The sequence below is a fragment of the Balaenoptera acutorostrata genome, chromosome 13 (genome assembly GCF_949987535.1).
Source record: "Balaenoptera acutorostrata chromosome 13, mBalAcu1.1, whole genome shotgun sequence".
Taxonomy (NCBI): Eukaryota; Metazoa; Chordata; class Mammalia; order Artiodactyla; family Balaenopteridae; genus Balaenoptera; species Balaenoptera acutorostrata.
This window is the reverse complement of record NC_080076.1, coordinates 93365287-93387522: the sequence shown is the minus strand read 5'-3', so window position 1 is coordinate 93387522 and position 22236 is coordinate 93365287. Positions and strand designations below refer to the sequence as shown.

General features: G+C 53.9%; 1 protein-coding gene across 5 annotated transcripts in view; it reads left to right on the top strand.

The window, feature by feature from the left end:
• GOLGA3 (golgin A3) overlaps window positions 1-16528 on the top strand; it is a 44527-nt gene extending 27999 nt beyond the window's left edge. For all 5 annotated transcript variants that reach the window (XM_057527439.1, XM_057527440.1, XM_057527435.1 and 2 more), the window contains exons 14-24: window positions 916-1010; window positions 1726-1945; window positions 4389-4532; window positions 5183-5380; window positions 6227-6343; window positions 8245-8384; window positions 8970-9102; window positions 9325-9447; window positions 10935-11099; window positions 12397-12560; window positions 13071-16528. In XM_057527439.1, the coding sequence (XP_057383422.1) occupies window positions 916-1010; window positions 1726-1945; window positions 4389-4532; window positions 5183-5380; window positions 6227-6343; window positions 8245-8384; window positions 8970-9102; window positions 9325-9447; window positions 10935-11099; window positions 12397-12560; window positions 13071-13287 (1716 nt within the window). In that variant the 3' untranslated portion in view covers window positions 13288-16528. The remainder of the gene's footprint in view (window positions 1-915; window positions 1011-1725; window positions 1946-4388; window positions 4533-5182; window positions 5381-6226; window positions 6344-8244; window positions 8385-8969; window positions 9103-9324; window positions 9448-10934; window positions 11100-12396; window positions 12561-13070) is intronic.
• The last annotated feature ends 5708 nt before the right edge of the window (window positions 16529-22236 follow it).

Here is a 22236-nt window from a genome sequence, read left to right as displayed (position 1 = left end):
GATCCAGGCAGAGTAGAGCCGTGAGGGGGCTACTGAGACAGTCGGAGCCGGCGTTTGAGTGGGCGCTGGAGAGAGGCAGCAGGGGCCACGGAGTACCGTGGGGCTGACCGGCCGCACAGGGGACGTGGGCCGGGCCGCCTGCAGCAGCTGCTTTGGGCTCCGGGCTTTAAGGGCGGTGGGGCCGGATTTCCTGTGCACGCACCAGGGCCCCCGTGGCCGGCGGAGTCTGTGAGAGACAGTGGTGGCCGTGCCGCTGAGGGTGTCTGGCACGGGACCGGGGAGAGGGAGATCTCAGGCCAGATGCCTGCAGCTGAGGAGCGTTTCTGAGGCAGGCGGTAGACCTGGGGAGAGCGGTGGGCAGGGTGTCAGATTGAGGGCTCCGTCTTACGTGTGACGTGTCAGAAGTCCCACGGAGGGCGGGCAGGGTCCAGGGAGGCAGGTAGGCTGGAGGCCGCAGCTGAGAGCCATGAGGGTGCAGGCGGGACGAGAGGGCCCAGGGGCTGGTGGGACCCCCGCAGCTGCGGGACGCGGGGCTCGCGGCTGCGAGGGCCGAGCCGGTCCTGGGGGGATGATGCTTATTGCACAGGGGGAGACGGGGCAGCGGGCAAGGCCAGGAGGGGGCGCGAGGCCACCCTGAGGTGCTGGGAGAAGCCCGGGAGGGGACCGGGTGGGAGCCGTCGCCTGAGGCTTTCTCGTTGGCAGCTCTTCCCGCCTGTCCCACCAGCGGCCTTGACACGGGCGGTGCGGGACCCTCGGCCTCTGTGAAATGGCCATTTATCGCGGGGTCCTTGGCTAGGGTTTTCCTCAAAGCTCGTGCCCTGCAAGACGGCCCTGAGAGGAAGCCACTCCGACATTTGGGCTTCAGGTGGAAGGCTTGGCACTCCTCATTTTGTCTTTTCCTCCCTTTATTTGAAGTCTTTGCAGTTCGATAAAGAGCAGGTAGCTGCTCTCACGGAGGCCAACGAGGTGCTCAAGAAACAAATAGAAGAGCTGCAGCAAGAAGCCACGCGGTACGCGGCGCGGGGCGTGTGCTGGCGGGAGGCCGGGCGGGGGGTATGAGCCGTGCGGGCGCCCCCAGCACCGTCTGTCCAGCCCTCGCCGGTCTACAACAGCTGGCCTAGTAAGTCAGGGTCCAAGTTTAAGGCTGGAAAAGTGATTCTGTCGTGATCTGACGGTTACACGTGGATGTGCTAACACATCCTTTCACAAACACTCCCCGTTTGTTTTTGTTTTCATTTGACTTCTCGTGTCAAGCACTTGTTGCAGCGCCCTTCACACCCCTAGCGCCCTGCCCGGGGTGGGCACCTGTGCTCGTCCTCCCCCGGCCGCGCCAGGCCTTTCACCCCCGCGGCGTGTCCCGCACCGCCCTGCTCTGTCAGCCGCTGGCTGACTGCGAGCCTGAGCGCTGCGTTTCTTGCTGCTGATCAGGAAGAGTGCTGGAAGCCTTTCTGTTTGGGAGGAGAGGACTCTTCTCTGTCTCCACAAGGTGGTTTAAGCACCTCCAGGAGGGGAGCAGGACAGATGAAAGCACGGTGCTGGGCTCTGCAGGGGACGCCCACCGACCACATCCTGGGGAGCTGGATTCTGGGCAGCGCAGTGCTGGAGAGGATGGAGCTGGGGGCAGAGGAGGGTGGAGCTTGGATGGAGACGCACTTGGCCTTTGCTGGGTGTGGCACGTGGGTCGGAGGTGAGCTGAGACTCGCTGCTGTCTCTGCCACGCCCCAGGGCCGTCACCGAGCAGAAGCGGAAGCTGAAGCAGCTGGGCTCGGACCTGAGCAGCGCACAGAAGGAGGTGAAAACCAAGCACAAGGCCTACGAGAACGCCGTGGGCATCCTCAGCCGCCGCCTGCAGGAGGCCCTCGCGGCCAAGGAGGCGGCCGAGGCCGAGCTGAGCCAGCTGAGAGCCCGGGCGGCCGGTGGCAGCGGCAGCGACCACACCCTGCACGTGGGTAACCCACCTACTCGGCCGGTGAAGGGGGCTGGGGGGGCATGACGTGTACAGGCACCTCCCCTCCGAAACCGTCCTAGGAGGCTCTAGAAAGGCGGTGTGGGGCCAGCGTGTGGGCAGCATTTCTTCAGAATTCCTCGCGGTAGCAATGTGACCAGGGGCTCTGACGCTGCATTTGACCCCTGTGAACGCGTGCGGGGTGCTGGCCCCAGCCCCCCTCGTGTCTGGGGAGGAGGTTCTGTGAGCGCCACGCGTGGGGTGCGAGGGCTCGGGGTGAGGGTTGAGGGGTCCAGGACGGCCTTTGGACAGGTGACGTCTGAACTGGTCTCGCGTGACGGCGGGCATCTCAGCAGAGCGCTGCTCCTGTGCGCTGGCTCTGGGGGGCACGGGGCCAAGTAGGGGTCTGGCTGGAGGAGCTGTGAGCCAGGGTCGGGGAGTTTGGAGTGGACCTTCCGTGTGTCAGAGAGTGAGCTGAGACCTGGCCACTGTCCTGTCGGGAGGACCCGAGGCCAGGAGAGGCTGTGACGGTAGCTGAGGTGATGGGAACCCAGTGCAGGAGCCGACGGGAGGCGTCTCGGAGGCCAGCGCCAAGGGGAGGGCGGGTTGCTGATGGCTCTGCCGACAGACGGCCCTTGAGATGGACAGCATGTGCGACGTAGTGGAGGGAAGTGCCTGTGAACCGCTCGGGTCCAGGAGGAAGAGGGACCTGCACACGGCGAGGGCTGAGAGCCGCTGGAACTGCTTTTCCCCCCCGCGGTGTCCTGAGGCGAGGGAGAGCCTTTTGCTTTGGGTTATTGTTTAGGGTGGGGGACGGGCACGCTGTGTGTGTGTGTGTGTGTGTGTGTGTGTGTGTGTGTGTGTGTGTGGAGGGGGTGTATGCATGTGGTGGAGGCTCTCAGGTCTCCTCTGGGCGTCACACTGTCACTCTGTCAGTCACAAGTGTCCTGGTCCCCAGATCCCTGCAGTCTGGATCTGACCACCTCCTTTTACTTTGGTTAGTGGGTATAAAATTCTGCGTTTTGTTTATTACCTACCGATTTGAGTGACTTCCCTTATGCTTAGTAATCGTATTTTTTTCTCATCTTTGTTTCTGTCTCCTCTCAGTTTAAGAATTCGTAAGTTGGAGGACACTGTAGCATAGCGTGGTGTTCTTTTGTCAAAATACATAAATTCAATATTCCCTCTCACATACTTACTTTTTACATTGGGAGGGGGAGAACTTACTCAATTGTAATTTCCTTTTTACTTTAAAATCTCTCTCTGTTTAATTCTTTGACTTACGTGGTACCAGCAGTGGGTGTCACTGCCATGCAGTCTGTCACCCCCTTGCTGCACAGCCGGTGGCAGCTGGGCAGGAGCACAGCCTGAGAGCCAAAATCCTGGTTCGGCCTGTACTTCGGCCCTGGTGAGGTGGGGTCTCAGGCAGCTCACTCACCTTGCTGATCCTCAGTAAAACGGAGGCCGAGGATGACCAACGAGGACCTACTGTGCAGCACAGGGAACTCTGCTCAATATTCTGTAACAACCTAAATGGAAAAAGAATTTGAAAAAGGATAGATACGTGTATATGTTACTGAATCACTTTGCTGTACACCTGAAACTAAGACAACATTGTTGATCAACTCTACTCCAGTATAAACTAAAAAGTAAAAAAAAATGAGGCCGATGGTGCTTCCTTGGTGGCGCAGTGGTTGAGAATCCGCCTGCCAATGCAGGGAACACGGGTTCAAGCCCTGGTCTGGGAGGATCCCAGGTGCCACAGAGCAACTAAGCCCGTGCGCCACAACTGCTGAGCTTGCGCTCTACAGCCCGTGATCCACGACTACTGAAGCCCGCGCACCTAGAGCCCATGCTCCGCAACAGGAGAAGCCACCACAATGAGAAGCCCGCGCACCGCAACGAAGAGTAGCCCCCGCTCGCCGCAACTAGAGAAAGCCCGTGCGCAGCAACGAAGACCAACTCAGCCAAAAATAAATAAATAAAATAAATAAATTTATTAAAAAAAAAATAAGACCAAAATGAGGTAAATGGTAGAGCCTCCCTCATTAGGACGGCTCTGTGGAGAGACACCTGTGAGGGGCTCAGATCAGCACCTGCCCCACAGCAGCAGCAGGAAGAGTGTGTGTGTGGGTGTGTGAGCACGTGTGCGTGTGCACATGTGTGTGTGTGGCATTGGTTACATCGTGCCTGGTGCAGCTTAGTTGCCACAGGTGGTAATTGGTAGCTCTTATCTTTCTGTGTTTTCAAAGCATTAAGTGAAAAGTTAGTTTGTGAGTCATTACCGTGTGGCTACCTGGTGGCTGATTGCGCCCTGTAAGGGAGAGGGAAGGCTGCAGAGCCCATCACCTGTCGCGTGTGGTCGCAGCCTCGCGCCGTCAGGGCCGAGCCGGGCTACATGGCGGGACCCGTGAGCAAACCCACCTTCCGTCCCGGCCCTCAGGAGCGGGTCCAGGCCCTGGAGGCGGAGCTGCAGGCTGTGGGCCACAGCAAGAGGATGCTGGAGAGAGAGCTCCAGGAGGTCATCGCGCTGACCGGCCAGCAACTGGACGAGCAGCGGGAGAGGGTGCTGGAGCTGGAGGACGAGGTAGGCGGACGCCGCGCAGCCCCGCGTGCAGGGCGCTGCCGCTGGCCCGGGTGCTCGACCTCCGCTCTGCGTTTCCGGGGCCGTCGGCCGCTTGCCCGGGTCTCTGAGCACCCGCCCCGCCGGACACCCGCACGCACGCGCTGCAGCAGGGCCCGCTGTGCCCGCTGCCTCTCCGGTGTGGCAGACGAGACACCCGGCTCAAAGGGGCTCGACCCTTTAGAGGAACTCCACGTAGCTCTCAGGCCCAGACGGTCGTGGCTTCGGGCAGTGCCACACGAGCAGCGTGGTGGTGTCACCTAGGGCTCTGCACAGGGTCCCAGGGTGGCTGTCGGGAGCCGCGGGGCTGCGTGCACAGTTGACAGTTGTCTCTCACACTCAGTCCGGGCCCGCCTGGGCTCCGACCCTGGGTGTGCTGCTCCACAAGCCCACGGTGCCCGGGGGAGGGCTGGGCTGTCGGCTGTGGGTCCAGGAGAGAAGGGGCGTGGCCGCGGCAGCCTTCCTAGCTGTGAGGCGAGGGCCCTCGTGTCCGGGGCAGTGCTCGCCTGTGCGTTCTTGCGGGTGGCGGTAGCTGTTCAGTTCCTGGTGTGCGAGCGCTCCACGAGCCAGAATGGGCAACTCCCTGACGTCACGGTGACTTTGGTTTGTTTCAGCTGCAAGAGTCCAGAGGCTTCAGGAGGAAGATAAAGTGCCTTGAGGAGTCGAATAAGAAGTTGGCTCTGGACTTAGAGCATGAGAGAGGGAAGCTTATGGGCCTCGGACAGTCCAGCGCGGCCCTGAGGGAACACAACGGCATCTTAGAGACAGCTTTAGCCAAGAGGGAAGCAGACCTGGTCCAGCTGAACCTGCAGGTATGGACACTCCTTTGCAGCAGGAGACTTGCTGCAGGCCGGGCAGCCCTCCGAGGGCTTCGGCTGTGTGGTCTGCCCTTGGTCACCACAGCCACCTGCAGGGTGGAGGCCAGAGAATCTGCTGGAGTCGCAGCCCCTCTGCCAGCCCTGAGGCGGGGGTGGGTCCGGGGCGCCTGTGTCTCCCCGCAGCTGAGCTGTGGAGGGACTAGGCTCAGCCCATGAGGTTCCCTGTGGGTGGGCGACTCCCGGGGGGTAGCGGGGACCCTTTCCCAGCTCAAGGCAGTCATGCTGCACGTAAGGGACTCTGACCCGAGGGCCTCCTGTGATTCAGCACTGGGGTTCAAACCCCAGCGGGGCTCTCCCTGCAGACCCCGTTGTTAGCTCCTCAGCTCTGCAGCCCCCCTGGGTGTTTCAGGGAAGTCTTCAAATGGCGTTCAGCAGCCCATCCCAGCCCATGCCTTGAATTCACCAGATTTGAGAGCGCTTCCTTAGTTCCCACCACTCCTGCCCCGGGCAGCCTTGCCACGGAGGCGATTGCGTTGATAACCCTTGGTTTATATGCATCTTTTGGGTTTCTAACGAGATGCTTGAATATGATCATATGATTGATGATAGTCCTGTGATCTGAGATTTCGGTTTTGCTAACGGCGTTCTCCAGAGATGGAATTCTCACTCCTTTCCTGGCTTGTACCCTTGTTGGCAACATGTCATGATGTCTTGAGCCCCCGTGACGCTCAACTCCCTCGCGTGGCACTGATCAGAGCGGCCCCTGCTTGCTCCCAGGGCTCTTCAGGCTTTGGAGATTTGACGTCCTGACTTCCTTACCACTCTTGGAATGTGCTGTAGGTGCAGGCAGTTTTGCAGCGCAAAGAGGAGGAGGACCGCCAGATGAAGCAGCTTGTCCAGGCCTTGCAGGCCGCGCTACAGAAGGAAAAGGTGACGGTGCACAGCCTCGAGGAGCAGGTGTGTGTCTTCCAACCGGTTCCAGATTGCAGCCTCATACAGCCTCTGGAATGTAATTTTTAAATGTCTGAAAACTGAGAATTAGTACCCTTGACACATGAGTTCCCTTCCAGGAACTTAGCGTGTGAATACCTTTGCTGACGTGTCCAAGGACGAGGTGTCATTGTGGGGTTGGTGACAGCGAGGCTGGAGAGAGCCCCCACCCTGTGCTCATCAGTGGAAGAGTGTGTGCCGCCGTGCGGCTCTAAGATACGTGCACAGAGCTCCGTAGCTACGTGTTTTGCTGGGGAAAGATGCCCTGCACATAGTGCGGAGTTAAAAAGCAAACTGCAGAACAGTATACGTTTATTTGTGTTAAAAATGCAACCAAGAAAGGTGGTTCTGGAGACCCATGGCCACGTTCTGCATTTGGAGCAGTCTTCCTGGCTGCTCCTTTCCGTGCTCAGGTGTTCGCCAGTGCGCCAGGTGGCTCGTCCCGCAGAGGGGCCTGCCCCGGCCACCCTGCGGGCTAGAGTGGACCTCAGGCCGTGCACTTTAAACTTTTTACTGTCGTGATGCCTCGTCCGTGGTTTCTGTAAAGCTCTTTCCTCATTAGACTGTCAGCTTCCTGGGATGAGGTCTGCGGCTTGTTTACCCTCATGTCCCCAGTGCCTGCACAGAGCAGATGCCCAGAACATGTTTGTCATTGGCGCATTCATGCGTGTGTAGGTGCATGTGACCTGGGCTTTGCCACATTCTTTAAGAATTTCTCCACGAAAGTACACTAGAGATAGAAGGAAATAGTTCTTTATTCCCTGGGTGAGACAGTAAGACACTCTTTTAAAGTAGAACTAGTTTTAAGATATGTTAAGAATATTTGAACATGAACAATTATTGGCTTATTCTTGACCCACGTTTGCCTCACCTACAGCTGATGTTTTATCCGTGCGTGGAGTTGCTGCACGTCTAATGGTTCCAGACTGAGTCAGCAACACTCCCTACTTTTCTATCCCCACCTTCCTATCTTTTGCTCTGTACTCAGGTATCACTTAATAGTTTTATTCTCACCTTAAAGACGTTGTAACTAGGAGATTTTTAACTGAAAGTGCTGGGGGGATAATGTATATTTGACTTTGATTTCTTTTTTTAAGGGCAGTAATTGTAAATGATGCTTATTTATTCCTCTAAGTGCATTTGGTCTGATTGTCTTGATTGTAAAAATAGTACATGCTAGTAAAAATTTTTAGTGTGCACGGAGATTAAAGTACAGATCATCTTGAATCTCTACCTAGTGACAACCACAGCTAATATCTTCTATTGGAGTTTTTTTTCCATTCATGTATGAGTTCTTTCTATATTCATCTGTCATATACTGTAAATATTTTTACTAAACTTCTTTGAAATGAAGTGCTTGCTAGTGCAATTAGACAAGAAAACTAAACTATTGGAAAGGAAAATGGAAAGTTTCGTTATATTCTGAGAATTTGCTTGTTTTCTCAGAAACGTTGAGATAAGTTGTTGTTAACTATGAAAAAGCTGGTTACATCCTAAATGGATAATAAGCGGTAGCTTTATTACAGTTAGATGGTACGATGGAAAGGTAGATTCCTCCCAGATACACGAGTGATGAATACATGTAACAAGAAATAGGCAGATACACTTGAGGAAGACTGTAACAACTACTCAGACCAAGAAAGTTGGACACGTTTGTTCGCTCAGCAGGTGCTGCTGCCACGTTGCACGCTTGCAGGCCAAGCGTGTGTTCAGTACTTGCATCCTTGACGGGGACCTTGGAAGGCTTTGGAAGGAAGGCCTGCAAGAGCAGCTAGGATGCGAGGGGTTGGGTGGCAGCCTCCACGAACCCGGGCACGTCCTGCGAGGCTGCGCCTCTGTCCTCGATGACGCCGTGTCCTTCTTCCCAGGTTGCTGCCGCCCAGGCGGAAGCGGGGCACAACCGCCGCCATTTTAAGGCCGCCACCTTAGAGCTGAGCGAGGTGAAGAAGGAGCTGCAGGCCAAGGAGCAGGAGGTGCAGCGGCTGCAGGCGGAGGCAGACGGGCTCCAGTGAGTGCGAGCGGGTGGGGCCGGGCGCCAGCACCGTCTCCATCTCCACTTAGCGCCTTCAACGCACCAGGGTCCCCTGTGTCCTAGCAAATCACTGAGTACTCTGCAGGCAGATCTAAGAAGGAGAGAGAGATCCGATTGCTGTCTCAGGATGCCGCAGCTTACGTCTGAAACTTTGGCCCTGATGCTGTGTGCTCCCACCCTGTGCCCTGCTGGTTCTCCTCCGAGAACAGAGAGCCCGGGGGGCTGTGCTCAGCACCAGTGCTCACCGTGGGCTCCCTTTGGGGTGGCCTCGGCTCACACACGTGTAGGCACATGTGCTGGGCACTGCACGTGCATCGGTCCCTCCCATCGTAGTCCGTGAACTGGGCTCACAAAGCGTCCCCCCCCCGGGGCTTGTGGGGATTAGTTGAGCTAGTGCATGGCAGAGCTCCTAGAACAGTCCCTGCCCAGGATGAGCAGTACGGGAGTTTCTGTCATGATGCGTGTCACCCAGGACATGTAACGTTCGACGGGCAACATTTTTGAGTGGGAAGGTAATTGGAAGAAGGCTGTAATTTCACTCTTCCTTGTTTTTTATGCTAGGATTCAGGAGGGGAAACATTCCCAGGAAATAGCACAGTTCCAGGCAGAGCTGGCAGAGGCCCGGACCCAGCTCCAACTCCTGCAGAAGCAGCTGGATGAGCAGCTGAGCAAAGAGCCCGCAGAAAACCAAGAGGTGACCCGCCGGGGCGGCTGTACATCTCCAGTTAACAGGACTTGCAGAGCTAGACTCTGCTGGTTGACACATTCACTTCATTCCCTGCCTTCTTGGAAAGGGATATTTATTTTTTCTAAGTATGATATTAAATGATATGCAGAGATATAGTTAGAGCAATGTTATAATGCATGAAAGCCATTTTAAAATTCTTTTGGTCGTGTGACTTTTTCCCTTCTCTAGATGGAAAATCTCAAATGGGAGGTGGATCAGAAAGAGAGAGAAATCCAGTCCTTGCAGCAGCAGCTGGACTTGACTGAGCGGCAGAGTAAACAGGAGTTGGATGGAGTACAGCAGTCGTCGCAGGTGCGGGTCGTGTGAGCGCCCCGGGCAGCACTCCGCCAGTTCCCCCCTGGGCCGTGCCAGGCAGCGTGCTAGGTGCACAGCAGGAGTGTTCAGTGGGTTGAATGCGCCCACGAAACGGCTCTGCAGACATTATCCCGTTTCAGAGAGAAGCCCAGGTCAGGCAGCTGAGGGACGCTGAGCAGAGAGCAGGGCCCCAGGGCCCCACCCTGGGCTGAGCTGTGCCGTGTGTCCCAGGAACGGGACCTCAGGAAGTCCAGAAAATGAGACGGTTCCATTCGCCAATCTGTGAACAGCTTCTCTACGAAGACGTCTCGGCACAGGCTTGACTGCTCGAGGAAAGGGTTGGGAACGTGACTCAGGCTGGGATTCCTGCTTGTAGGTGGACGGCTTGAGATAACCAGAACTGACTTGTGTTCTGTCGTAGGGACAGTGAGGCTTATTCTAGTAGCTGATCTTGGAGTTTAAACAAGGGTTGGGTTCCTTGTCAGATGTGGACGTGGGAATGTTAGCGGCCCCTCGGCAGAGGCTCTGAAGTGTGGATGGGAACGGTGAGGACAGGACTGTAACCGGATCCTCCGCAGTGTAGACCCTTGGAGAGGAGTGGCGGGGGGAGGGAGCGAGTCACGAAGGCTGGGAGTTCCAGCCCCTTGGAATTGTGACGTTCAAACTTAAGATTTGTGCAGTGTGTTTAAGACCTTTCAGGTTTTTTTTTTAACTTATGTGGGTTATACATTTACCACCTTTTAAAAAAAATTTATTTATTTAACTTATTTATTTTTGGCTGCATTGGGTCTTCGTTGCTGCACGCGGGCTTTCTCTAGTTGTGGCAAGGTGGGGCTACGCTTCATTGCGGTGTGCGGGCTTCTCACTGTGGTGGCCTCTCCCGTTGCAGAACACGGACTGTAGGCTCGCGGGCTCAGTAGTTGTGGCTCGCAGGCTCTAGAGCGCAGGCTCAGTAGTTGTGGCGCACGGGCTTAGTTGCTCCGCGGCATGTGGGATCCTCCCAGGCCAGGGCTCGAACCCGTGTCCCCTGCATTGGCAGGTGGATTCTTTTTTTTTTTTTTTTTTTTTTTTTTGTTTTTTTGTTTTTTTGTTTTTTTGTTTTTGTTTTTTTTTTAATGAGGATCTTGAATCAGATGCGTATGATTGATTGATTGATTGATTGATTGATTGATTTTTGGCTGTGTTGGGTCTTCGTTTCTGTGCGAGGGCTTTCTCCAGTTGTGGCAAGCGGGGGCCACTCTTCATCGCGATGCGCGGGCCTCTCACCGTCGCGGCCTCTCTCGCCGCGGAGCACAGGCTCCAGACGCGCAGGCTCAGCAGTTGTGGCTCACGGGCCCAGCCGCTTCGCGGCATGTGGGATCTTCCCAGGCCAGGGCTCGAACCCGTGTCCCCTGCATTAGCAGGCAGACTCTCAACCACTGCGCCACCAGGGAAGCCCAAGACCTTTCAGTTTTAAAAATCTATGACTTCTTCACTTTCTTTAGAATATTAAATCTGAGCTGGAGATGGTACGGGAAGATCTGTCCCTGACCCAGAAAGATAAATTCATGCTTCAAGTTAAAGTGTCGGAACTGAAGAGCAACATGAAGACGCTGCTCCAGCAAAACCAGCAGCTCAAGCTGGACCTGCGGCGGGGAGCAGCCAAGACGGTACTGGGCCCACCGGGCGGTTGGCGGGGCCTCCAGAGATGTGTTGGCGGGAGGTTGGCAGGCTTTCCAGTCAGTCACCAGTCACAGGGTTACATTAACCAACACTGAGTGACGCTTGTGTGAAGGTAGATGATGATGGGCTGTTCTCCTTGGACCACAGGCCAAAGCTTTTTAATTTAGAGCTCTTTCCAACGGAATGTTTGCCTCTTTCTATGAATTTAGATGCCATTTTGTTGTACTGTGCTTTATAAAGCAAATGAGGGCATGGTTTGCTTGTGTTAACAAGAGCCCCTGGGCCTCTAGGCGAGACCAGCTGGGACACAACAGCTGCCAGGACAGGCTCAGGGGCCCGGGGACCCCGAAGCAGCCGTCATGAGCTCTGTTCAGGTTATCTGTTTACCCACCATCTGTTTTTCTACTCAGTCTATGTAAATATTTTTCAGGTGCAAAGAAGTTGCTCAGATTCAGAGGTTTATGTATTATTTAGCACGGTTTGCTTATCTGTGGAAAAAGTTTGAAGTCCTAGGAAGGGGAGTCTTATGAGTTGGAAAATTGACTTAATTTCTTAGGGAAACTCAGAGTCAAGGCCATGGTCCCTCTGGAAAGCTCCCACCAGGAGCTCTTGTTTAGGGGGCTCTCGGCAGCTCCGGCCTCCTGAGGAGCCAGGACTGTAGTGTTTGGTTCATGCATTAGGAAGAAGGTTTTCTATTCAGCCAACATTTCTTGAACCCCCGTGGCTGCCAGCTCTGCCGATTTAGAACGAGTGGGAGGTGCTTCCCCAGAAGCCCGAGGGGAGCTGGGGAGGCGCCTCAAAGACCACGTGTGACGGCGGGGACCCTCGGGGAAGGGGCAGGGGCGTCAGCCTCCGAGTGGGAGAGCTAACTGTGTGCCTTTTTTTTTTAAATAAATTTATTCATTTTTAATTTTTTAAATTTATTTTTGGCTGCGTTGGGTCTTCGTTGCTGCGTGTCGGCTTTCTCTAGTTGCCGGTGAGCTGGGGCTACTCTTCGTTGCGGTGCGCGGGCTTCTCATTGCGGTAGTTTCTCTTGTTGCGGAGCACGGGCTCTAGGTGTGCTGGCTTCAGTAGTTGTGGCTTGTGGGCTTCAGTAGTTGTGGCTTGTGGGCTTCAGTAGTTGTGGTACATGGGCTCGGTAGTTGTGGCGCACGGGCTTAGTTGCTCCACAGCATGTGGGATCTTCCTGGACCAGGGCTCGAACCTGTGTCCCCTGCATTGGCAGGCGGAGTCTTAACCACTGCGCCACCGGGGAAGCCCCTAACTGTGTGCTTTTAAAAACAGAGAAAGGAGCCGAAGGGAGAAGCCAGCTCTTCCAGCCCCGTGACGCCGGTGAAGATCCCTGACTGCCCCGTGCCGGCCTCGCTTTTGGAGGAGCTGCTGCGGCCCCCGCCTGCCGTGAGCAAGGAGCCCCTCAAGAACCTCAACAGCTGCCTCCAGCAACTCAAGTACGACTGCTCTGGGCTCCGTCTCGTAGTGTTTACAAATAAGTTGCAGGTCTCACTTGGAAGAATCTTCCCTGTTGCCAGCACCGCACGTCCAGCAGAGGCGAGCGGTTCCGTGGTGTTTCTTGGCGGTGGGCTGGTCCCGTGCCTCTCCCTCCATCTGCAAGGTGGGAGCTGCCCGGAGCTAAATGACCCTGCGCGCCGGGCAGTGGGAGGCCCGTGTCTGAGGCGAGGGCAGGTGTGGCTCTGGCCCTGTGAGCGGACGCCCTGCAGGACAGACCCTCGGCTCTGTCTTTCCCACATTCTCCCCGGTCAGCGTGTCGGCTTCTGTGTGCTGCACAGGAAAATGCCCAGAGTCCCTTTCGTGCTGTCCCAGGAGAGAGGCCCGACGGGCCCCCGAGGGTGTGTGTGAGCGACCTGCCGTCAGGGCTGGGTCCGAGGCGGCCGGCTGTCTCTTGCGGGGGACCGCGCCCCCGGCTCTCGTCTGACCGCACGCCTCCCCTGTCTCCGCAGGCAGGAGATGGACAGCCTGCAGCGCCAGATGGAGGCACACGCGGTCACTGTGCACGAGTCGCTGTCCTCGTGGACGCAGGGGGACCCCGCCAGCCCCTCCCGCCCGGGCGATCGCGCCATCCCCGGAGGAGACGCGGAGCAGCGCGGTCAGAGCAGGGCCGCGAGGGAGCGCTTCGGAGTGGTGCCCGCCGAGCATCCGCACCCCGAGTGTTTGTAGCTGCCCGCAGGAGTGCTCTCTTCTCCGTGTTATTTATTTGACTGTGCGCTCTGTCTTTCTAAGAGATGAAAGTTAAGTTTTGCGTACGCCGTTACAAGGAGTAGAATAACAGAACGAGAGTCGAGAATTGATGATAGTCTTTTGCAGGTCACAACCAGCTTTTCCCACGAAGTGACCAAATCTTAAAAACCTAATTTAGGTCTCAGTGAGACATTTTGAATGTGTCTGAAGGGTTATTTGCAGAAGGAGGTATCTTAGGCCTGACCGTAGACGCTGCTCTCAGACGGTCGCTGGCGGAGGCGTTGCATGGCTGCGTCCGGCTTTTCACTTTCCTGTCTGATTCAGAAAGAGCTTTCCTCCCTGCAGGAGTGAGACTTCGTTTGCACCTTTGGTTCTTATTTTATTTTGTTCTGTTTTCAATAGCCATCTCTCCACAGAACGTGTATATAAATACCGGAAATCATAATCTAATCTTTAAAAAGTATATGCTCATATTATTTAAGAATGACCCAAATTGTCTTTTTATTGATTGCCTTTTGAAAATCTGCAGTTAGGAAGTAACATACGTGTAGGATTTAGGAATGTCAGAAAATTATGTTTTAAGAAATGTAATTATTTTATTTACCTTCTAAAGCCAAATATTCTTAGGCAGAAGTTCTTTGTTATTTTAGTTTCACTTTATTTTGAGGGTCTTTCCTTGCCATGAGTGCACAACGCCCACCTGTTTGACCCCTGGCCCTGCATGGCCTTGCTCACCGTGACCGACCCCCGGGCAGGCCTGATGGCCACCAGGACGCCCACATAGACACCACGGTCAGCACATGCTGACCTGACGTGTGAGGCGTGGGGAGAGGCCTCAAGAGAGGAGGGGAGGGGAAGCGAGGAGGAGGAGCAGGGCCAGGGCTCCCGCAGGCTCCAAACCAGGGAGCAGGGCTTCCCCAGGCCTCACACTTCTTTGCCCTTGTGTGGCAGTGTCCACCAGCGCCTGTGTGGTCGTCAAGAGATAGGCTGGCCTCTCTGTGGTGAGAGCCTTCAGAAGGGTGAGAAGGCCCTTGACCCTCTCATCTGGAGAGCAGCGAAAGGGGCAGGTCAGCATGAGAGGGTCTCCTGAGGTTTATTTGAAATCAGACACCCCAAGTGTGTGAGGTCCCGCCTAGAGTGACTGTGAGACTTGAGGTTTGTAAGCTTGCCCCTAGTTTGCTAAGATGATCTAAAATAATGTTTATTGTTCCAAGTTAGAGAAGAGAGAGAGAGAACGGGTCTCTGTGGCCCCCTGTGCAGGTCGGCTGGTCTGAAGATGAAGTCTGCGGTGTTACTGATAAGGCCAGACACGCTCGTGTCACCACATCACCTGGGTCTCTCTTGTGGAGAAAACAGCATGGTGTTTTTAATCTGCTTGTGTTCTCTCACAGTATGCTGTTAGAAGGTTAATTGATAAGATTAAAGTAGCATTAATCACAAAGATGTTTAGTGTTTAAAAAAATTCCCCAGCAAGTATTGGAACTTCTAAAATATGTATATCATTTGTACAGGGTTAATCTTGGAAACTATACTTGAAAACTTTATTCTACTCTTCATTTTAAGTTGGAAATCGTTTTTGACAAAATTGTTTTCGTACCATTGGAAAAGAAAAATGGTAATTTATGTTCTTATTTATTTTGGCTGCAATATCTTTTGTTTTAATTTTAGAGCCAAGAAATCACACTTAGCCTCATTGTGTAGCTGCTTTCTCTCTCCTTGCTGAGGTCTTCCAGAAAAATCACAGTATATCTTCTTCCTTAGGAAAGGATAAAGGAATCCTGAGTATATCCATCAAGAGAAAGCCAATCTCTGTTCCCCGCCCCTTTTTCCTTTGTCGAGTCACCCTCCGTGTGTGTGCGTGCGTGTGCGCGCGTGTACATGTGTGTGCGTGTGTATGTGCACGTGTACGTGTGCGTGTGTGCGTGCGCCTCCAGCAGCAGCGCCTCCAGCAGCAGCGCCTCGTCTGGGCTCCTGCTGTCATCCTGTGCCAGCTTCATCCTCTAGTTCTGTGCACGCCCGGCCTGCCTCTGGCCTGAGCGCTCTGGCTGCCCCCCACCCCCGTGTCCTGTGTGTGCCCCTCGTGCTGTCACGTCTGGCCTGTAGTTCCCAATCAGGGGCCCTTGTGTCCAGGCTTCCTTAACAAATCACCCTGAAGGGGGAGGTTGGACTGAATCGCCTGCTCTTGGTTTGCTGCGGGTTTTTACTCTGAGGGGCTTTACTGGTGCTCCTGTCTCCCAGAGCTTGATTCTTTAGTGAACAGCGTTTGAAATATTCTTCCACTGTGGGCAGAAGTGGGAATTAGGAACTTCCTCACGGAAAACAGCAGTCAACTCTGGAGCACGTGTAGAAACACATTTGCTGTTGCGCTGTATTTGTGTATGTTGTTCATCCTGTATGTCGTGTCCGCACTGGAGAGCATGTCAGCTTGGACACTTCGTGATGTTATGACTTGATTTTCTTATGTTCCAAAAATAACTTACTGCGAGTGGTTGTTGTTGATTCTTCCACGGTACACATCAGATAGATGCCACGGATCTTTTAGATTTACATGCCTTTGTTCTACTATTTGGAAGGTGTAACAGGCAGTGTCTTTGATGAGATGTGAAACTGGCTCACACTCTGGCCTGGGGTCCAGGTGCCAGGGTGGGCCTCGAGGAAGACAGCCTGTGGAATGCTGCGTTAGGAAAATCCTCCTCAGTTTAAAGACTTTTCTTGGTATAGGGATACTGCAAAAGCCATGGGCCTGCAAGGGCACCGTGACATATATTCCTACTTCTCTGAGTATTTTTTTAACGAAAATTAAATGTTGTGTGTAAAGATTGCTAGTAGTGAAAGGGACCAGCGGATCTGAAAGAGAAATGTCCTGGAGCATCCCCAGGGGCCGTGATGTGCACAGGGCGGGGCCTGTGAGAGTCTCGGGGCCTCACTCAAGTTCACTCACTCCCCGCAGGGTGCCTCTCAGTGTTTGGTGGTCTCAGGTTACGATAGGATCCTTGACGGGAATGCTTCAGAGGATCTAGAAGACTCGGTGGTTTTAAGTTATTCATGTTTAATAAAAATTTCCTCATTAAAAGGGAGTCCTCAGGTTGGGGCTATTCAGGGGAAAAGTGTCACCATGCACAATGAATTGTAACTTTAAAAAGCATGTTGGTTTTTTATAAATTTAAGTGTGCTTGGGGATTCCTTGAATTTTGTGCAATAAACTATTTTTTGTTAAAGATTTTTATATTTCCTTGGGGTGCCTTCATTTTCATATATATATTTTGTCATAATTGGGAGTAACTTTTATCTCATGTTGTTACCAGCTCTGTTCAGATAACTTAAGAGAATTTTATTGTTCTGCCAGAGTTTCACATGGCTGTGAAATCTCACTTCTTGTGGCTGCTTTTGGCCACAGCAGGAGTGTAGCGTCTCGCCATGTTTCTTCCTTCTTCCCCCGCACTTCACTTGTCACCACACGCCAGTAAGTACGGAGGTGGGAAGCGTTCACAGGAGTAACGCTCCTTCACAGGGAACCCGCGCCCGAGGCTGCGGACGCGCTGCACGCGTGCTTCCAGCGTCGTCCAGCCCCCGGCCTCCACTGACTGTCCCTGGCCTGCAGCAGTGGGGCCGTGACTCCGCGGCGCAGCCTTGTGGCTCTCCAGGCTCACCTGCCTTCTTCATCCGTACTTCATTTTTGATCAGCGAGAGTAGACCGGATGCACATTCTTCAGTTAAGTGTTATCATTTGACCAGCGTGGTAAAAAACGTACAGAAAAGGAGCAGTAAACCAGTGGTCACAGAATTCGATTTTGTGGTGGGTTGGACACATGTGTTCTTGTGTCTCCACCTCGTGAGCTTCTATAACCAAGGGTCAGGTATTACGTGTACCACCCAGACCTAAATGAAGATGCTCTGACCGCCTCCTTTTGTGGCCTTAACTTCCTGAAGTACTGAGGATGCAAATTTTCTTTCCTACAGTAATCATGCAGAGGGTGATTATATGTATCGGACCTTTTTCCTTTTCCTGTAAAGCTGCTAAACATTTGCAGGCGCTGAACTAACGAGTTGATGGGTTTATTTTTAAGTTGCGTCTCCTTCGTCGGATAGATGTTCTGTGCTGCACCCTCTTAACGGTTGTGCGGTGGGTGGTACCGGAGTGGTCCAGGTGCAGACTCCCGGGCAGCTGCTTCCCGGCTCAGAGGGGGCGCGAGTGTGGGCAGAAATGCACGCTGAGTGTGAGGCCGAGGACTTGGTCTCAGCCCTCCCGGTCACGCGGTCTCATCCGTCCTGCAGCCGACTAGGTGGGGACAGAAGTAGGATTCTTTATGCCGCCGCCGTCCAGTGTGGTAGACAAGCGTGATAGCTGTTGGGAGAGTCTCCGAGCCTTTCCCTCAATGAGGAATTCTTAGCAATCAGTAACTGCCCGCACCAGAAGCGGCATTTATTGGAATTCTTCTGCTTGCCTTCATGCCAGCTTTCACGTCACGAAGAGTGTTGCGGGTTCTCGTAAGCAGCCTTCTTTGGCAATGCCTCTTCCCTGGAAACGCAGGAGATGTGACGTTGGGCTGCTGACCCCTTTGCCTGTTTGGTGGGGTGCGGAGGGCGGCGCTTCTGCGCCAGGCCCCCTCTCACACCCCAGCCCGTCCCCAGGTGGAGTGGGCACCCCGCTCCCGAACAGCGTGCTTCTGGGTCGGGCTGGAAGCACCTCGAGGTTTGCACGCTCGGCCCTCCTTCGCCTGGTCTGGCACTTGCTGGAGGAGGCTCCACTCGGGGGTAATTCTCGGCTCCTGGGGTCTCAGGGCCTTTGTTTTGTCTGTGAGCTTTCCGTGTGCATTTCTAAAGACCTGGTGGACACTTTGGAGCGATTTTCCCGGTGCTTAAGCCTTGGTGTGTTGAAAGCTGAATGCCTCATTTCCATCCAGAAGAGAGTCCCTTCCTTTGACTGACTCTGATCGCGATACAGTCCCCTGGTCTCTAACCCTCAGGGTTTCCCGCCCTCGGCACCATTCTCGCTGGCCCAGCCCGGCCCACGGCTCCTTCCCTGTCTCTGTTCCGCGCCCCGCCTTTCTCTGCGTCGGCCGGAGCCTGGCTCAGCCGTGGGGGCGGCCCCTTCACGCTGTCCAGCCCTCGGGCTCGTCGCCCTCCCGCTGCCGCCCGAGCACGCGTTTGCTGGTCCTTCCGGTGGCCCGAGTGCCACGCACGTGGCTCAGCCTCCCGGCCCGCCACCGTCTGGCCAGGAGCAGCCCTGCTGGCTTCTCTTCTTAGCTGGTCCGCGTGCACTGGCTGGGCTCTGCAGGCCCCGCCAGCACTCGCCCGGGACGCAGACGCGCGCTGCGGGGCGGCAGGCACAGCTCCGCGAGCCGGCGAGACGGTGCACGGCATTGACCGGCTGCCGCGAAGCCCGCCCGCACGGCGACAGCCTCGGCCTCGGCCGGTGCTCTGGTCAGCGTGAGCACCTACCTGAGGGACAGTGCCAGCGGCTGACCCACGGTGGCCGGCAGATGGGAGCAAGCGATGAACCTGTCCGCTCAAGCCTCTGGAGACTGGGGTGACCTGTTCCTGCCATGTGACTCGGCCTCTCCTGGCCAGTCCGAGTGCCCACGACAGGCCAGGAGTGCCCTGGCCTTGCTCGGACGTCTTGCCCGCTTCGCTTGCCCTGAGCTGCCCGTGCCTTGTCTCTGCTCACTGAGCACGTGTCTGAGGCTGGGGCTGGCGCTCACTGTGCCCGGAGCTGTCTCAGAGCAGCTCCGCAGGGGGAAGAAGCCTGATTCGCAGCGTTTGGTGGTTCCTAGGTGTAAATACCCCACTGGGGCACATGGGACGCTCCCACTGTGCAGTCATTGCAGCTGGGGAGGGGTGTGGGCTGTCGCAGGTAGGCGACTCTGGCCCAGCAGACTGTCCCCTAGGGATGCGGCAAGTGAGCAGAAAACAGACCTGGGTCAACTTCGTAAAACCTTCCCTGATCCCAACCCCAAATGACCCTTGAACCTGTGTGCACTTACAGATATGGAAGTAAGTTTATACCATTTCACATCATGTTTCTTTTCAGCAGTGTTATCTCTGGAGAGTCCCTGTTTCTCCTACTAGATTACAGGGCATCGGGGCAGGGGGAACACTCGGCCGGTGGATTTCATTGACAGTGAGCCTCAGTTAGCCTAGTTCGGTAACTGGAAAGAGACATGTGAACAAACACCAACTGGGTTTCCTTCCGTGCTAATTTGCTATAGAAATGGTGGTTGCATATAGTCAACCAAACACTGCTCACAGAGCATTTCCATGAATTAGGAATAAATGCCCTTTAAGACCTCTTAAAATTCTGCAAGATCCTGACAGCTTTGTGTAAAATAACCCCTTTGCTACTCTGCAAATGTAATGTCCAGGCTCCCTTGCCAGTGCAGCTTCCTCAGTGGCTGCATCTTTGCCATCTCTGGGCTCCGTCCTGCCTTCTGCCGAGGATCTCGGTGGCTTCCTGCTGTGGCCGTCCCTTGTCACTCGCAGGGCTGCACTTCCTCTCTTGAATCACCTGGGATGGGCTGCTTTCCCGACCAGACCCCCACCATGTGTGACAGCATACACACTTTTCCTCGTCTCATTGAAGGCTATTCACAATACGTGTGAAACTAGACCCCCCCACTCAATCTCCGGGGTGACTCGGACCCTGGCCCTCTCGTGATCTGGGGTCAGAAGGGGAGTTAGGAGACAAACTGCCATCAGGAATTAGATTAAACTTGCTCCTTTCCCAAAAGACTGTCAGTTCTCCTAAACTTAATTCTTCTTCATTCGTGGAAATCCACTTCTCCCTGCAGGGGTTTACATCTCAAATTCTCTCATTTCTACCTCACAGGTGAGTAGTGGCCAGTATAGGGTTGGCTGCTTTTTTTTTTTTTAATTAATTTTTATTGGAGTAGAGGTGCTTTACAATGTTGTGTTAGTTTCTGCTGTACAGCAAAGTGAATCAGCTATATGTACACATATGTCCCCCCTTCTTTGGATTTCCTTCCCATTTAGGTCACCACAGAGCACTGAGTAGCGTTCCCTGTGCTATACAGTAGGTTCTCATTAGTTATCTATTTTATACATAGTGTCAATAGTGTATATGTGTCAAGCCCAATCTCTCCAATTCATCACTTACCCTCCTTTCCCCTTGTTCTCTACGTCTGTGTCTCTATTTCTGCTTTGCAAATACATCTATACCATTTTTCTAGATTCCACATATATACTTTAATATACAATATTTTTCTCTGACTTACTTCGCTCTGTATGACAGTCTCTAGGTCCATCCACGTCTCTGCAAATGACCCAATTTCGTCCTTTGTTATGGCTAATACTCCATTGCATATATGTACCATATCTTCTTTATGCATTTCTCTGTTGATGGACATTTAGGTTGCTTCCGTGACCTGGCTATTGTCACTAGTGCTGCAGTGAACATTGCGGTGCATGTGTCTTTTTGAATTGTGGTTTTTTCTGGGTATATGCCCAGTAGTGGGATTGCTGGGTCATATGGTAGTTCTGTTTTTACTTTTTTAAGGAACATCCATACTGTTCTCCATAGTGGCTGCACCAATTTACATCCCCACCAACAGTGCAAGAGGGTTCCCTTTTCTCCACACCCTCTCCAGCATTTGTTGTTTGTAGATTTTTTTATGATGGCCATTCTGACCAGCGTCAGGTGATACCTCATTGTAGTTTTGAATTGCATTTCTCTAATGATTAGTGATGTTCAGCAGCTTTTCATGTGTTTGTTGGCCATCTGTAGGGTTGGCTTTTTTTTTTTTTTTAAAGCAATTAACTTATTTATGGCTACGTTGGGTCTTTGTTGCTGTGCACGGGCTTTCTCTAGTTGCGGGGAGTAGGGGCTACTCTTCGATGCGGTGCTCCGGCTTCTCATCGCGGTGGCTTCTCGGCACGGAGCACAGGCTCTAGGCATGAGGGCTTCAGTAGTTGTGGCTCGCGGGCTCTAGAGCGCAGGCTCAGTAGTTGTGGCGCACAAGCTTAGTTGCTCCGCGGCATGTGGGATCTTCCCGGACCAGGGCTCAAACCCGTGTCTCCTGCATTGGCAGGCGGATTCTTAACCACTGCGCCACCAGGGAAGCCCAGGGTTGGCTTCTTAATAGTGGAATTGTGTTTCCCCCCACCCTGCCTTTATCCCAGTCTTGTTTAATGGAGTGCAGACTGCATTAGATGGTGGTGAGGAGAATCCAGCCATAATAGAATACCTATTGTTAGCTGGATTCCACAGAAAATCGTGGTATTAAGATACTGGTTAGGCTGGTAAAGCTGCTATGAGACCCCAAAATTCAATGGCTTAAATGAGAGAAGTTTCTCTTTCATGTAACAGCCCAAGCAGAAAAACGGGACTGATGAGGGCAGCTTCTGGTGCCGAGGACACAAGTGCCTTCTAACCTCCAGTCCCATCTGTGGCCTAGGACAGCTGCTCCAGGTCCCACTTATTACTGTCTGGGAAGGCACATTGCATACCCTCGTTCAAGGGTGTCACTCACTAGCTGTGTACACCGTCTGTTGCCTCCACTGAGTCACCAGGCCACAGGATGTGTGTTTGTAGCAGTGTGTCCGGCTCCAGCTGGGAGTTTCTGTTACCAAGAGGACGGATGCTCCTGGCAGCAGCCTCTATCACAGCACACAGTCTCTCAGATCAGTCCCGTGCTCTGAATTCCTGGGATTTATGGTTACTGTAACAAAATCCCTCGTGATGGGGGCTGACCCTGCTACCCTTGAAAGGGATGTATACATATACAACTTTTATGTTTTTTGAAGTATGAAAGTGGTAATACAGCTAACGTTTATGAAGTCCTCACCTTGCTCTGTACCAAGAGCCTGGCACATATTAATCCTCATCTCTGAGACAGGTGCAGTTACCCCCATGTTACCCCTGAGAAAACTGAAGCACAGGGAGATGAAAGAACCCACCTATAGTCACCCAGC